We start from the raw sequence: 18,165 nt of genomic DNA on the forward strand, positions 1-18,165 counted from the left end.
TTAAAATTTCTTGTTTTCAAAAGATGGGCCCAGTATTTCATTCACTTCTAAACTAGTCTGGATGGGCATATTAAGAGTAGCTGATTGCTTAATCATCAAAAAACCCACTTGATCATAATGAGCCACAAAGACTGGGGTAGGGCAAAAACCAAGTTAAGATAGTTATTACTGTTTCTAACAACTCACATTCATGGACACAAAGTGACCTCACAGATATTATCTCATTTGATACTCATTAAAACTTGATGAGAGGGAAACAGTATTACAAGTATTGTTATCCCCACTTGATAGATGAAAAAATTGAGGCACAAGGCAGTAAAAATGTATGTAAAAGGTATAGTAGACTGAGGTGGTAATAAATGACAGCCAGAACTCTAACTCAGGTCTCACTTTGCCTCAGATCAGAGATTATACCATGGCTACTACAATATACTTATACAACATCTCCAAGGGCAATTAGCATTGGCAGAGCTAAAAGTTCAATCAAACAAGATTTTTTTTTAATGAAAAAGTTCAAATGTTGATTACCTACTCAAAAAAAAAGAGCAGTAAAGAATCAGTTCAAAGTAATAACAACTTCCATTTCTTTGGCATCTTGAGATATAACAAGGGCTTATTATCCCAAACTCTTATTTACAAATAAATACTTAGTTATTTTAAAAGGAGAAAGACTGGAGGTCCTGCAAGAGGAATACAATCCAAGAGATCCCCAAAGGAGCTCCAGGCCTACCTGTCCAGCCAGTGTATGCAGAACAATCATGAGGATCAGCTGTCTTCAGGCCTTCCTCCATCTGCTGCAGCAGGTCCTTGATTTTAGCTTGAATCCTCTTTGAAAAACTGGAAATGATCTGAATACCCAAGCAAAAAGCCGAGGGAAGGGTTATGTAGTGAGAAAATTTTAGAACTATTTTTTTTTGGCTAAAAAGAACATAGAAGCTATTTATTCTAGATCACCAATAAAAACAACTGCCCTTTCCCCCTCCATTAACTTTTAAATGAGTCAGAAAACCTAAATTCTAAGACCTAAATTGGTCTCACCAACCATGGGACAGTGAGCCAGTCCTTTCTAGTTTCTGAATGATCTTTATAGATCCCTGATCCTTGGCACTGCCAGGAACCTTAAAGTCATCTAGTACAACCTCTTGATTTAAAGGTGAGACCCAGTGATACCAGATTAGTTTTCCTGTCCCAAAGTTGGTAACTTAGGAGCAGAGCTGAGACTTGGTGGAAATTTTGACCTCTTGTTTGATGCTTCTCCCTATTAGAGTTTGCTCATCTATGAAACAGAAAATAGAGCCTTGCAAAGCCTGCTCACACAGCTGATGGCTAACCAGTTAGATAACTTAGGAGCTTCCTCTGTGCTACGCACTTGGCTGAAACCAAGGCAGACAGACAAGACTGACCTGGCCCCCAGCAAGGTTCCGTTCTCATGAGGGCCCCTTAGACAAATGCTCAGTGGGGGGTAGGGGGAGTGGGTGATATAGAGAAGGCTAAAAGCGGTCTGAGATTCACCTATTCAAGTCCTGTGTCCCAGAGGAAGACAGTGGGGAAGGTGGGAAGTGTCAAATCTTATTTGGGTTTCTTAACAATCCTAGGAGATAGATAATTTTGTTGGGCAAATGTCAGGATCTCTCTGTGCAGTCCCATAAATGAATCAAGTGTCCCCCAGGCCATTGGCCCTGAGACCTGCTCTTCTCTAGGGGTAGGAAGCTTGCCATGTCCATCACTGCCCCAACAGGGGCCTGGCAGAACCGACCAGGCAATCTGATGGCAGGATGGTGGCCCTGAGCCCAGGAGTCCATCCCGGTGGAGAAAGGGCCTATCCCATCTGTTATCACCAGCACCAACTACTAACCCATCTCCATCCAGGGCAAATCAGAGCTCCAGGAACGGCAGAGCCTGCCCCCAGCCCTCCACAAGAAGAGCCTGCTTCCAGCACAGCCTCTTAGAAACATGTGGGGAGCCCATCTTGTGATAATGAAATGAGAGACACTGAAAAGGGCGGCTTCCTTGGGAACATCAACTACTTCAAAGGATATGGTTTCATCAATGGACACAACACTAATAGTAATAGTAACTAATATGTATCAGGGATTATTTTAAACATATTATCTCATTTTATCCTCACTATAACCCTGGGCCATTAGATGCCATTAGTAGTTCCATTTTACAAATGAGGAAATTAAGGGAAACAGGTTAAGTGACGTGACCAGGGTTAAACTGCTCCCAAGTATCAGAGGTTAAATATGAACTCAAGGTCTCCTTGATTTGGGGCCTGGCACTCTATCTATTACCGTTGGCTTTGCCTCTGTATCCCGACTGCCCCAAGGCCAAACCCTCTTTTATGAGTTGTATTCCTGTCAGAATGTGAGTTCTTTGTGTTTAAATTTGTGTCCCCAACACTTAGCACAGTGCTTGACACATAATAAGAGTTTAATTAATATTTTTAAATGTAATTAAAAATTTAAATTTAATGTTTAATTCAAACACTGCAATAACTTTACAGCTGCGCAATTCTTTGCACTTTCCATTCCACTAGCACTACCACACCCTTCCTACATCTTTAAAGACTCAGATGCAGATGTTTTTAAGGCTGATCTTGATTTGAGTTTAAACTATGCCCCAGTAAGCATCCCAGAGCCTCCTGCTGAAACCATGTGGCTTCTTAACTGAGTCAGGGTTCTAAACAATTTCTTCTCTTTTTTGTGCTTATCACTTGCCCAAAGGACAGTAAGCTGGCCGTCAGCATCTAAATTCCTTTTCTCAAGTGGCTCAAACAAAAAGTAGCATCCTCCCAATACCAAATACACAAACGTGTAAACTTTACTGTAATGATGCTACACAGCAAAAAAGTCATTCAAAGGTTTAAAATTGCCCAGAAACATACTGATCATTGGTAGTTTTACAGACACCTCAAGTTTATTCCATGGTTTCATCGATAGGAAGAAGACCTTGCACTAACTAGTTCTTTATAGAGTAATAATTGCTAAGTACCTCACTTTGGGGGCAAGCTATTCTTTTAAAAAAACATTTTAAAAAATCTCCTCCTCCTTCTTTCCTATCAAGCCACTATTTTCTTTGATTTATTTGTTTTATATCTTACCATATAAATCTGCAAAAGGATTTACAACTTTATTCAACCCCCAACAAGGGGGAAAAGCCCAGAAACCACAAGGCACAGGGAGAACAGCCATATTTACAAGATGCCTTAGTGTCCCTCGTTTTGAGACTTATTTATAGTGATTACATTGCAGTTGGAAGGAAAATGCTTTTCTTCTCCAAGCGAGGCAATTTGCACAAACAAGGAGGCCCACATGTGTTATAAAGCAAGCATATATTAGGATGAACACTAATGGCTTGTGGATAAACTCCTCACAGTGCTCCAGTCTGTTATAATTGCATCTATTATTCCAAATAGCATGTAATAGATGTTTATAGGAAGATTTCATTTTTGCACTCACATTATTTTTCATGATAGCTGATATTATTAGCATTGTGACAGAGTTGGGGTTTTTTTCCTCTCTTATCGCTATGAAATTTTAAGTAATAAGCCAGGGGCAACTAGACAGCTCAGTGGATAGAGCACTAACCCTAGAGTCAGGAGGAGCTGAGTTTAAATCTGATCTCACAAACTTAACACTTACTGGCTGAGTGAGCCTGAGCAAGTCACTTAAACCCAACTATCTCAAAAAAAAAAAAAAGTAATGTCACACCTCTCCCATGTTTTCAGAATGTGACACCATATTCTTTCTACACAGTGCTTGAGGAGAAATCTAAGGCAAAGAAAAATCTTATTTTTCATTAACTCAAATGGAAAAACAGACCCTCACAGCATTTCTCTTTCCCCATACTTTTCAATCTCTAACAATGAGGTATGGACTCGTACTCAGCGTGAATAAGAATCCAAAGAATTGTAGTCTTATCCTGCAGAAGAAAAAAACAGTAGATTTTGTGTATTCTCACATCTTTGGGGGCAATAACAACCTTTGTTGTTATTTTTGAGCCTTTTACATGTTAACTCTCTGTGACCCCGTGGACTACACCATCCGTGGGATTTTCCTGGCAAAGATACTGGAGTAGTTTGTCATCTTCTCCAGTGGATTAAGGCAAAAAGGATAGATAAGAGATGTGCTCATCATTATACAGCTGGTGAGTGTCTGAAGCCAGATTTGAATTCAATTCTCCCTAACTCCAGGCCTACAGCTCTATCCATTGGGCCACCCAGCTGCCTCATTCAGTCACATCCAAATAATTAGCAAGACCTGTATCATTTATTGTAAAGTGAGGTGTCTAGCAACTATTACTCAATGCAGAACTAGTTAGTGCAGGGTCTTCCTCCCTGAGATTCAGTATTGATAAAACTATGGAATAAACTCGAGGTGTCTATAAAACTGCCAACGCTCCATGATTACTCATTGCTAGCAAATTCTTGGCTGGTTTCAAACAAAGCACTATTTCCCACTCCTGTGTGTTTCTCATTTTTTGTAAGCATGAATCAGCAAAAATGCCCCTTTCTGAGGCCTTTCCTGAGCATTCTGTGAGAACTTTTCCTTGCGCTGACTTGGTTTCCATGTGTATATCTACAAGTACACATACATAGACACATACCCCTTTTGTATTCACTTAGCTGTACAGAACATTTACCTACCAATAAACTGTAAGTTACTTGAGTTTGAGGACCGTTTTCATTTTTATCCATACCTTAAAGGATTAACACAGTATCATGCAGTCCTTTTGGATATCTCAAATGGGATGTTACATAAGTATCTCATGTTTAATGGGTCTAAAACAGAACTCATTATTCCCCTCCAAACCACTTCCCTTCTTCTTCCCAATTTCATTGTTATTATCAAGGGAACCTACCAAGCTGCAATCTCAGTGTCATCCTCAACTCCTCCCACAACCTACATATTAAAATAAAACTCCTCACTCACCATATATTGTAAAATACTCTTATTTCTACCTTTACAATATCTCAAGTAATGCCCCCTTCTTTCTACTCATATAGTCACTCATCACTCCTCACCTGGAGTACTGCAATAGCTTTCTAATTAGTCCCCCTGCCTAGTAATATCTGGAATTTATTACTTCATCCATGAAGCAGTATTATTAATAAGATCTAAAAAACTAATCTAAATATTTAAATCAAATTATTAATAAAATATTACTTATACTTGCAAATATAAATTTCAACTTCAGCAACTTATCAATTCTAAAAAATCAGACCTTTTCTAGTTAATTATAAATTTGATAGATGCAAACATTTAGTTTGGTTCAGAGAGAATACAAACACACACACATTATATATGCTGTTCTTAAAAAGATGAATAACTATTTTAAAAAACATATAATGATTACATAGTACCTTCAAAATTAATGGGAAAAGGCATCTTTTAAAGTTACTATTTAACATGTATATCTATTAACCAGAGCCTAAGCATGGCATAGTGCATTAAAGGCTGCCATTAGACCAGGGCACCTATCATGTCTCTTACCTGCTCTAGCTGGGTGGCCAGGGACCAGTCATCTAGTCTCTCCATGCTCAAGACAGTTCTCTAAAACTATAAATGACAGATCCCAGCAAAGGGTAGTTCCACACATGGAGCGTCCTACTCAGATGGGTTCTGGGCTTGGAGCAAGGTAGATCTGAGTTCAAGGTCATTCCCTGATACTTGCTAGGAAAGGTGGAGGAGCCCAAATTACTTCATCTCTTCAGTCTCAAGCAACTTCTGCAATGGAATCTTACTTTATGGAAAGAAACCTTGTAATTTAGGACTGAATATTAGAAAACTAGTCATTTCAAATGGTCATAAAAATACTTAAAGAGTTTTTATAAATTACATATTTATATGAACTGGTTTTTAATATTTTGGGCCTATGATTTAGAGATAAGTTTAAGAAATACGATAGAATTTTGACAAAATTAGACTTGTCAATGAAGTTAAAAAACGATACTTAATACAAGAAGCAGTTATCCAAATATTTAAAGCTCAAAAGGACATTTTTAAAAATGGATGTGTGTGTGTATGTGTGTGTGTGTGTGTGTGTGTGTGTGTGTGTACCTGTCAGGAATGTGTTCTCGTAGAACAGCTAAATAAACATCTTTCTGCCCCCAGGAGCCAATGGATAAAGACTAACGCTGCTAGGAAGCTTAGCACTGTCACTGCTATGGGTCTTTTCTTGTGGGTAGAGCCTGTTTGGCCAGTGTCTATATCACATAAACAGCCCAGATGGCAGGTATGAGGAGCTATCCAGTTTCCAGGAATGTGGCAGTACTGTCGGTGGTTAGAAACCTTAAGATTTACTGTAAAGTTACCAAATGTTTCAAAATTGATTCCAAAAAGTGATAAACTTTTAAATGAAAACGAGATGGTTCTTCTGTATTTGTGATACATTCATACTCTCATGTCTCACAGGTTTGGATCCAAATGTAATTTTATATCTATTCAACTCAGGTTAGTAATATTTTAATTTCTTAAAAGCTAAATTGTACATCATCAATTGACCTATCGGCAGATAAGCTCTGCGATGTGTGAAAGCAGTTTGTGCTTTGTGTGGGATGTGTTGAACCAGATACAGTAAATATAGATATGCTAATTCATCCTTCTCATCAAAGCATTTAATGAAGCTTTCTTTCTAAACTAGGACAAAGTATCCTCTTAATTCATTAATTAATTAATAAGCTCTGCTCTTAGGCTAAATCACCTCAACTAGACAATAGGGTTTTATGATGGCTTCTGCACAGTAAGGACTTGGGCCCGGCCATGTGCTGGCTCCTTCCCAGACTGACCAGGCCTAGTGCCCATCCCTATTTTTAAGGCTGAGGCAATCTGCTCAGGGTTTCACAGGTCTCTTAGCACCGGCTGCCTTTCTGGTTTTCCCAACCCAGTGTAATCAAATGTTACCACCCAGGGCCACAGGAAACATACAAATGGTCACTGGCTGGACAACACCCAGCAGGGTGCTGCGGCCTTAGAAGTGGGGTTTGGCTCTGAGGGATGCACAATCACCACCAAACTTTGCTGGCCATGGCAAAAGGCACAGCCATTCTTTCAGAACTAAAGCAAGGCCCCACACAGCCCTGGGGGGGTGAGTGTGACAGCAGCACGTGTCCGAGGTATCCTCCCGATCCCAAGTGTAAGCCATTAACCAGTCTGCCCTGCTGGAGGGCTCGGTGCAACCCGGATCCACAAGTCCTCTCCGTGCTGGGCACTGAGCCCGGCGTTCAGAGCACCCCAGCTCTGGGGGTCATACCCGTCGGTGCTCTGCAAATGCCCAATGATTGGTCAATCACTTGATGCGATTTTAAAACAATAAGGGAACACCGTGCTCACTTATATGGCTGGATGACATCAGGATCAAAGAAACATCCAATGCTATGAGAACGTTCTTCTCTGACCATCCCATGGTCACCCTGAAAGTCAAAGGGCTAAAGAAAAAGGCAAACAGTTGGGGGGCGAGGCAAGGAATGCTGAGCTTCAGTTCCCACAATCTCTCAGCCTCTCTGGGCTCCCCCTCGGAACAAAGCCCCTGTCAGCTGGGGGATGTTGCCCTCCCTCTAGCCCGGCTAGCTGCAGTGACCAGCTGCAGGGACCAGCTGCAGGCTCTCCCTGGCCCTCACAGCTCCAGACAGGCACTCCTGCAGCACGGGCTGGTCCCAGCCCTCCTGTGAGGACCAAAGGGGAGGCCCTAGAGGAAAAGCACAACAACGAGACTGTGCGCCAAGTGTTAAACGCTCTGTGACTGTGCTCTCATTTGATGCTCCCAGAATCATAGCATTTTCTTTATCATTACTGTCACCACAGATAGTCAGCTGACATCCTTGATGTATATATACTACTCTAAGTGCTGTAGCCACGGGATGGTTCTGAGAAGAAGCTTGCCATTTAAAGGGAGGAATAAACCAAATGGTGAGAGCAAATAGCCAGCACACGTGTAGAATATTCACAAGATAAGCGGTACTTTGTACATGCAGGTATCTAAACATATGACACTGGATTATGAGAATATGCACATAAGAGAAATAGGAGACAGACATATGCAAATCTAGTACTAGATCAACAAATCAAGCAAAGTCTCAGGGGAATAAACAAATTTGCTACATTTCATGAATGGAAGTCTAGGAAAGGTGTTTAATACTACTAAGAAGGAAAAAAAGTTGAATTTGTCATACACGTCAGTGCAAAAAGCATTAAATACACACCTACTATGTCTTAGCACTCAATTTGATGTTATAAAGAAAACAAAAGAAATTCTAAAGGCTAAAATTTCTATTCTCAAGAATAGTCAATTTTATCTTTAGAAAAGACAAAGCATATGAAAGCAGATTCCATGTAAGATATGTTGGTGACTGGCTAGGTTTTGGATATATTCAGCTCTTGAAGAACATGAAAAACTTGCCTTAAATAACATAAAAATATAAGCATCCTTTGTATAAATATTTATACATACTCAAATTATTTATTCTATATTATAACCTAGTTGACATAGTTATTGTCTCTAAGAGGGATAAAGAGGAATGCATAAAACTCGTTTTTTCTAGGCTCCATAAAGAGCATTTAACTTAAAAGAAATACTTTCCAGTGCTTTCATTTAACACTCAGAAAGCCATGGCTACACCTGCCCGATATGTATTTGGAAAGGCTGCTAAGAGTATCTTGCTTGAATGATTTTCAGAATTCAAGTGGCTTTCACTTCAACTTATGAAAAAAAAAAGAAAACCAAAAAACCAACACTCTATTGGCACTGAGCTTTTCTGAACATATGTTCACCCCCTCGCTCCAAAATAGATTTAAAAAAGAAACCCAGTGCTCTAGAGAACTGAAAGGGTGTTAACACTTCTCTTAAAGCAAGTCAACACAGAAGCTAAGTAGCTTTTAGCTTCTATAAAATTTATATAACTATTACTGCCATCAGTTTCCTTTCTTCTCTAATATAAAGTGGGAAACGACACTATTTTTCAAGGTCCCCTCATCTACTTTCCTTTGGCCTCTTCACCATATTTTCTTTCTATAATGGTAAACAAAATAAAATAGGTGGCTGAAGGCTTAGTTAATAGTAAAACATTCACCATAGCAATAGTATATTGATTAATTATACAAATATTCTCTCTATATTTTCTCTTAAATGAAGATGTTAGAATTAAATTTCTAAGCATGAACAAGAAAGTCAGCTGTGCTTATATGCTCTAAAGTGTCCTAAAAGCAAATTCATGAGATTGAAAATATAACCTTTTAATAAGCAAAGAGCAGACAATAGAAGGCAGCATCTTAAGATCAAATGCTTCCAATAACAACTCATTACACTGATCCTGCCAAGATTATGGGTAGCAAGTCAAAGTGTTCCTATTGGCAAGCAATTGCAATAAACAATCTAGATGGTGAGAAATTAATCAAACTGAGAGTTATTTTGAAAATAAGATTCTAACACCCAGGGCACTTCCCACCCAGTGGGCACCTATACACGCCTCATGCTCGTGCAATTGGCTTGTCTTTCAAATTAATAAATGTTTTAAAAATTTACTGCTAAGGCTGGCTAAACTGCAGTAAAACAAATATTCAGCGATACTAGAAAAATTTTCTCTGATTATTCTGTTTCTCTTACTACATTTAAAAGATAAGGGGCTTCAGAAAGAGTCCTTGACAAAAGCAGAGGGTGTGATGGAAGGAGAGCTGAGCTCAGACTCCAACTGTGTCATTAGGAGCAAATTATCTAAATCGCTGGACTTTGGGTAGATAATCACTAATTCTGGTTCTAGACTTATCACTCTGTGAAACCCATTTAAATAAGGTCTATCTTACTTAGAAATAATTCTGCTTTCATCTGCAAAATAAAAGGGAAGATTCTAAGGTTTTGTCAACAAAACCATAGATGGAGTGAGCTCTCTTATTTGGCCCTAAAACTGGCGTGAGTGACAGCTTTGGTTTCAGAGACCCAGTCAGACTTTTATGAGCTACATAGTTCAAGCCAAGGCTTTTAACTTCTTTGGGTCTCAGCTTTCCCATCTGTCAAATGGTGAGGATAAGCCCCCTGCTTAGGCACTTTTAAAACTTCAAACTATATAAATGTGGGTTTCTTGTCAACAAGCAAAATATTAATTGGGATTTCTATATACCTCTAAGATAATCATAGCTGATGGTAATAATAGAATCCCAAGGCACTACAACCAATCAAGTGGTCAACTAATAAGACTTACTAAGCACTTTTTAATGGGAGAGTGATGCTATTAGACATGGGGGACAAAAGATATAACAAAAGTATAACAAAATGGTTTCTGCTATCCCACATTCTACCTAGGAAGACAAATCTGCATTAAAATAGGTATGTACTAAAAAGACAGAAAAAAAATTTAGGTAAAGAGGAAAACCACTACCAGATATGGTATCAGGGAAGGCTTCATGCACAAAGTGGCACTTTTAGCTGAATCTAGAAAGAAAGAAAGAATTTTAAGAGGTGATGCATTCTAGAAAAGGAGAGAGCCAAGACATGGGCCATATTGGAAGAACAAGAAGAGGCCCATTTTGGCCAGAGTATAATGTATCCACACACGGGGGAGTGATGAACCTGGGATCCCCAAAATCTCAGTGCAGTTTTAGTACTAAAATTTAAGGCTGAACCAAGATGACAGAGATCCTGTGTAGAAGAGGGCTGGAAGGTAAGTTATATACAGATGTAGAAGATCTTCCAGCACTAACCAGAGGAATTTTAAATAAAAATGTCAAATGAACATTGTAGAAGAATAACTTTGTTGTCTAAATACAAAAGTAGAATGTTACATTCAGAAAGGAGCTAAGTTTACTGGAGTTTACTGAGAAGTAGAATAACATAGTCAGTCTTATGCTTTAATAAACAATCCTCAAAATAATTAAGCAAACTCAAAGTAATTTCCGAGTCATCAAAATAGATTAGATTCCATCCAATCTCAATTCAGTACTGAACATTTTGCCCCCTTTAATTGAAAAATGAAAACCCTTCCATTTATAAGAAGTGGATATGAGATTTGGGGTAATTTGTTCTGAACATAAAGTTTCCCATATTTATGCATTGAAGAATCAGCCCAAATAGTTAGCAGCCAACCAGATTTTCCAGATTTTTAGAAAGAAAAAAAATAAGGGCAAAATGCTGTTTTAGAGTTTTGGTTTCTAATCCTTGTATCAAGACACAAATTAGGGTCAACAAGGGTCCCAAGGATCAAGCTGAATATATCTGGGATTTAAGATACATTAAAGATTTGGTGATTCTTCTCCATTAATTTCTCTTCCCTTCCTTCTCAAATAGATAAGTCTAAACTGAAGAAGGTGTAGGGGTGGCTAGGAAGTCAATAGACACTAGGGGATCCATCACTGAAGCCTACTGAAGAACATCATTTATTGTCATGATATTTTTCAAGTTATTCTAATTAGGGATTTCTGAGTAATATGACTAAAAAAGGATCGTCAGTTTTTGTGCATTAAAAGCTAATTGAAAACTAAATAATCTAATTCTATAGAATGGGTAAGTCAAAGAACAAATAATAGAAAAATCAATAATTTCATTAATGAGAATGTACTTAGGGGAAAATTTATATTTCTAAAAGTATACATTAATAAAAGAAAGCACAGATGAATAAATTGGACATGCAACTAAAAAATTAGAAAAATAACAAATTAAAAATCCCCAATTAAACAGCATAATAACAATCCTGAAAATTAAAGGAGAGATGAATAGAACTTAAAAATTAAAAAAAAAACCTCACCATTGAATAAGTAAAACTAGGAGCAGAAAGGAAAATGACAAATGGTAGAGAGGGTATTAAAAAAAAAATGGGACACTGATGCACTATTGGTGGAGTTGTGAACTAGTCTAACCATTCTGGAGGATGATTTGGAACTATGCCCAAAGGGATATAAAACTGTACATGCCCTTTGACTCAGCAATACATGTCTGTATTACAATGGGAAAGGGACTTATTTGTACAAAAAAACATTTATGGCAGTTCCTTTTGTGATACTGGATAAGTGGAAAGTGAGGGAGTGCCCATCAGTCTTGTATAATTCCCATCATCTTCTGCCTTAACTCCTACACACAACCAGATGAATAAAACCAGAGAAAATCACTAAACCAGGCTAGGACAAATTCATGTTACATAACCTCAACTGGATCCTCACTACTACAAAGCAATCCTTTTATATCTCCCTAATTACACAATGGCTTTTTCAAATCTTTTCATCCCTTTTCAAAATTTCCCTGGCACCCCCTTCTCTCACCTCGTCATCAACTCAGAACTTTGCCTTATATTTTGCTGAAAAATTTAAGACCATTCATTAACATTTCTGATCCAACCCCCCCCCCACTTCATATCACTCAGATCATTGGTATCCAATTCAAATAGAAACAGAGGCTATAAAATCATGCAAAAGGAGTCCTGTCGGCCACATGTTGATTTAGTTTTAAAATGAAATTTATCCGTTTTATTAATTTTTTATTTATTTTGTTAAATATTTCACAATTACATTTCAATTTGTTTCCAGCATCATTAGGGAATGTTATAAGTCACATATCTGATACTACTGGCCCAGATGCTTCTGTAACATCTTTTTCTATATCTTTGTTTTCACATAATGAGGTTGCTCTTAAACCTACTAAGGCAAAAAAAAAAAAAAAAAAAAAAAAAAAAAAGGATCCCATTTCATCCCCTTTTCTCCAGCAGATGGGCCTTTCTGTCACTTAGCTTCGACTTCTCCCTTCTATTGGCTGCTTCTTTACAACCTACAAACATACTTAAGTCTATGTTAACCTCAAAAAGAAACAAACTCTTACTTGATCGATCCATCCCTGTTAGCTATCATCCTATAGCTCTTCTCTCTTATAGCTAATCTTGAGAAGACTTACTACAAAAAGTGGCTCCCCTTCTTTCCTCTCATTTTCCTCTTAAATCTCTAGAGTTTGACTTTAGATCTCATCATTCATCAACCAAAATTATTCTTCCTCCCCTTTTTCCTTCCTTCCTTTCTTCCTCCCTTTCTTCCTTGTAAATAGTATTGTATTATTCCCAATTACATGTAAAGATAACTTTCAACATTTATTTTTATAAGATTTATAATTCCAAATTTTATCCCTCCCATCCCTCCCCACTCACATCATCTGATGTAGATGATCCATGTACAATCACGTTAAACATATTTCCACATTACTTATGTTGTGAAATAAGAAACGGGGAAAAGAAAAAAGCCACAAAACCCCAAAACACAACAAAGTGAAAACAGTGGGCTAGGAAACTGAGTTGGAGATGGAAGTCTAAGCTGAAGAGTTCCATAGTTTCCATCTGTTCATATACTTTTCTTAAATCAGTCGACAGTCTCCATTTTCCAGATTTCTTTTTTACAACAAATACAGGGGAATTCCAAGGACTTAGAGAAGGTTATAAGTGTCTCTGGTCAAGTTGCTCCTGTCCTATATCTAATAAGGCCTGAATGTTATCACTTGCTAAGGGCCACTGGTGTATCAGTTTTCCACTGAATGGGAACAGGTGAGAGTGGGAACTCTTCAGCCTGGACTTCCATCTCCTACTCAATTGCCTAGAGAATGGCCTTTTTGGGTTACAGACATTAAGGATTGTTTCTATTCTATCCCTCTAGATAAGGAGGATATGAAAAGATTTGCCTTTTCAATACCCAGTGTTAATTTGACTGAGCCTTAAATATATCTTTTCAGAGTTCCTGCCCTCTACAACTTTCCCTTTAAAAAATTATAATCCATGGCAGATAAATAATGGACATAATAAAATATAGACAAAGTGACTTCAGGGAAGAGGAAATGCTGGTGGGAAGGGAACACAAGTTTAGTAGGGAGCTAGAGATTCTAAGAGGTAAGAGTAAGAAGTAATATTTCTACCACAAGAGATAGGTTGTGTGCAAAAACAAAGGGGACAAAGGGAAATGCTGACAGAAGGGAATAAGTATTTCTATATTTCTATTATGAACCAGGAGCCTAAGTGCTTTACAAATATTGTCTCATTTCATCCTCTCAACAAATCTGAGGGCAGGAATTGCCAGTATTCCCATTTTACAATTGAGGAAACTAAGGGAGACAGAGGTTAAGTGATTTGTGTATGTTTTCACAGCTTTTTAGCTTTTTAGGTGTCTGATGCTAGATTTGAACTGGTCTTTGTGAACCAGGGCACTGTATCTTATGGCACCACCTAGTTGCCTGGAGGCATGGAGGATTGGGATGGAATATTATGGAGGTAGAAGAGCAAATATGATGGTCAAGCTACAAGGCTGAGTACATGAGGAGCAGTAATGTAAAATTAATATGAAAAGATAGGTAGAAGTCAGATTGTGATGGGCTTTTAATAAGAAACAGAGGAGTCTGCATTTGATTCTAGTCAGGAGGGAGCCATTGAAGCTCTCAAAGGAAGGAGTACCATAGTCAGATCTGTGTTTTAGGAACAATAATAGCCAAATGTGGTTCACCCTTCATTTCAAAGACGACCGATAATCCTATGGGGTGAGGTCTTGATTTGAGAGTGAATTGGATCAAGTGACGCTGACCTCACTCTTCCAGACTCATCAAAATCTAGTGGAGGGACAAAAGTCAGGATGGCTGGCCATGGCCCAGACGCCCTTGATCTCTTCAGTGCCTGCCTGCTTCGTGGCCATTGGAACAAACTGTTCTCATTTGCCCATTCTGGCAGGGGAGTCTTTCCTCTAACTCGCTGACGGGCTTCAGGCCTATGGGCTCTGCTCAACCTGGTTTAGTCTGCTGCCAAGATAGTCTGGGGGTGGCCACTGCGCAAGCTTCTTAGAGCCACAGGTGAGGTGAGAGAGGAGGACACCAAAGCGGGATGAGCAGGCCTGAAAAGGGCTGACAAGCCCTCACCGCAGAGGTGCTGAGCACCCAGTAGAACCTGGTGGCTAAGTAAAAAATGAGGAAAGACTGGACGTAAGGAACCCAATTAAAGAGGTTATTAAAACAGTTTGGGACAAAGTCCACCACAGGGAGGTGGCCAAGTGAATGGCCAGAAGAGTAACTTCTATGATAAATTGAAAAGGAAGGCTCAACAAGACTTGGTCCCCGATTGGATATGTAGAGGACAAGGAGAAGAGCAAATCATCAAGAAAAAGTTGTGAGGCTGAGTGACTGGAAGGATGGAGGTGCCTTGTCAATAGAAAGATGGGGAAGAATTTTCACTTTGAGATGCCTGTGAGATATTCACATAGAGATCACCAGCAGAAGCTTGCTTATGCAGGCTGGAGCTCAGGAGAGAAAGGAAGGCTATATAGCTAGATATCTAGATAGATTGCATGGAAATAATGGATCCAGAGAAGCTAAATGGATGGTCCAGAGAGAGAGAATGTGTGTGTGAGAGAAAAAGAAAGACAGAGAGACAAAGGGAGGGAGGGAAGGAGAGCGACAGACTGTAAGAGACAGCAAGAGAGAGACAGCAAGGGGAGGGGGAGAGAGAGAGAGAGAGAGAGAGAGAGAGAGAGAGAGAGAAAGATGGAATAGATGAAAGAGACACGAAGAGAGCTTCAGATTCCAAGTTCACTTGCTTAACTATTGGAAGTTAATTAACGGCCTTCCACCAAGTCCAGCGAAGTAGAGATCATAATTACATGGAAAGTCCCCTAGTATATTTTTGTTCCTCCAGACCAGTCTCTTGTCCAATAGAAGCAGATGTCCATCTTATGATCATCTAGGTCACTGACTGTGATAGCTTGTACTATTTCCTCTTGCTCAATCTGAGGAGAAGACTGTCCATCTTGTGAAGAGATATGCCTTTATTCACCTAACCTGTGACACTGCTAACATGTTAATTTGCTTTTTTAGCTTATGCATCATCTGTCAATTAACAGAATTATTCTGCATTTGGTATGGCTGTTCATGAATGTCTGGATATTAAACCTATAAAAAGAGGATCCTGGAAGGAGGAGGCATCTCAGATCATGTGGAAGATCTGAGATTCATTTCAGTAGAGGAAATGATGGACCCTTTAATAAAGCATCATTTGCCCAAAGCTCTGACTCAGTATCTTTTATTATAGGTAGAATAATTTAAATCCCCACATTAGTAATGTGTGAATAAAGCATTAAAAGGTTTTTCATTTTAAAATACTAAAATACTTTAATCTTCCTATCCACCCATGCCTTTTTTATGTATAATTTTCTAACTCATTCTTTTTCTCACTATTACAAGGAAACTATAAAGAGAGAGAATATAATTATAAAGGGAAATGGCTATACAATATCTTAATGACTACAACATCTTTTATTGTAAGAACTTAAGATACCCCATTAAATTATAATAATACTATTTTGTGGCTGTCTCATTAAATATACTTTGGTCCCTTTCAATTTTTACATTTAGTTTTCTTCTCCTCTTCTACTATATTGACAATGTTAATTTGTATTTGTAATTACTGTGACAATCCCATTCTTTATATTTGACACTCTTATGCACAGACCAAATGTTGACCCTTTTCCTTCAAAATGTTTCCTCCACTCTTAATATTTTTCCAAACTGAGTTCATAAGAAGTTAAAGGTTCCCAGATTACACTTTTTTTTTACTGATATATCTTTTGTTCTTCTGACACCTTCACTTCCAAATCTCAATTTATACTCCCTTTCCCAGAAATCCAGCCATCCCTCATAACAAAAAGTTAAAAGAAAGAGAGAGACAGAGACAGAGAAAAGCTGCTCAAACAATAACACTAATGCATCTCCTGAGTCTAATGCTATATGCAAATGCTCCATAGTCCCCAATCATAGTCCCCAGAGTCACCATTGCAAAGAAGAGAAAAAAGTACATTTGTCCCTCTCCTCTTTGATGTCAACCTCAGATCATACTTTAAAAAGCAGTAGGCTAAATATCATTTGATTGCAAATCTGATTGTATAAGATTGAGATCTGGAATGGATTTGAGAGATCATCTAATCCAAAATTCTTTATTCTACAGAGGTAATTGAAATCAAGAAATGTTTTCTATATTTCAAAATGGGAGCGGGATGGATAAATACTATACATTTAATGTCTGATTCTAGAAAGAGAAAGAGGCTAGTGAAGAAAAAAGTCATAGATAACAAAGAATAAGAATTTAGTAAGCATAAAACCCATAAGATTAAATTCATGTTAAAAATTAAGATTACATATTAAAGTTAGTTTGCCCTCTTTGAGGGAAGGAGGCATCCTGTCTTATAGAATTCAGAAATGAAGGATTAAATCCCTGGAAATTCATTAGGCCTTCTTCCTTCAATCCAATCTTTACTATTCATTTTCTAAACTAAAATAGAGTAGAGATTTAAAATCTTGATTGATTCAAAAGGCTCCAGGTACTACTCAGAAACAGATGGCTTTGGCAACTTTTAGCCTATGGCACACAAAAATGTATGGTGCAGATGGCAAAGCTCATGCCACTATTAGCAACTTCTCAAAAAAGCAAAACTTGCTGAAAATAAGCACCTGAACCAAAATAGAGTCTTCCATTTTCAAGTCTCTTCACCTCATCTCACCTCTTACCAATTAGTATTTTTTCCAAAAGGAACAGGACTGATTAGTAGAGAGTAGGGTTATTAGAACTCATAAATACATTTCAGAATGTAGAAATTCTTAAAGTGTTTATTTAAAGGCAATTTCATGCCCTGGCTAAAAACTCTTGGCCTCTGTTTTCCCCTCTATACAATTAGGTAATTAAACTAAATGATCAATTCAACATCAAATAGCCCTTTATAATTCTAAAATTCTATGACTTTCTGCACTCCTATTACTAATATTTACTCTTAACCTATGAGTCCATGATCTTATCTCTTTGGAAGCTTCTCCTGTGATGCAAATAAACCTTTCTATGCTTTCCCATCTTCTGTGACCCACCTCAAATGTACCACAAGACTCCAGCCAGCAAACCAGGATAGGCAGGAGACCCAAGAGTCCTAGACTAACTTACCCATGAAGATTTTGCCAAGATCTCAGCCTCCCAAAACTATTGGACCTGGCTATAAGATGGACATGGGACATTTCTAATCTTAACCTTAAATCCTCAGGTAATAATAGTATTAATAATGTGATGATAAAGACAACAGCTAATATTTCTCCATTGCTTTAAGACTTGCAAAGGATTTACATATTATCGCATTTGATTCTCACAACAACACTATTAGATGCCATCATTATCCCATTTTACAAGCTAAA

At 38.2% G+C, this 18,165-nt stretch overlaps 1 protein-coding gene across 1 annotated transcript in view; it reads right to left on the reverse strand.

Annotated features, from left to right (window-relative positions):
- Positions 1 to 18,165, reverse strand: part of LANCL2 (LanC like glutathione S-transferase 2) — a 52,129-nt gene that overhangs the window by 24,053 nt on the left and 9,911 nt on the right. Inside the window, exon 2 of the mRNA XM_051983993.1 lies at positions 731 to 848. Coding sequence (XP_051839953.1) covers positions 731 to 848 — 118 coding nt within the window. The remainder of the gene's footprint in view (positions 1 to 730; positions 849 to 18,165) is intronic.

This window comes from Antechinus flavipes, chromosome 1, assembly GCF_016432865.1.
Source record: "Antechinus flavipes isolate AdamAnt ecotype Samford, QLD, Australia chromosome 1, AdamAnt_v2, whole genome shotgun sequence".
Taxonomy (NCBI): domain Eukaryota; kingdom Metazoa; phylum Chordata; class Mammalia; order Dasyuromorphia; family Dasyuridae; genus Antechinus; species Antechinus flavipes.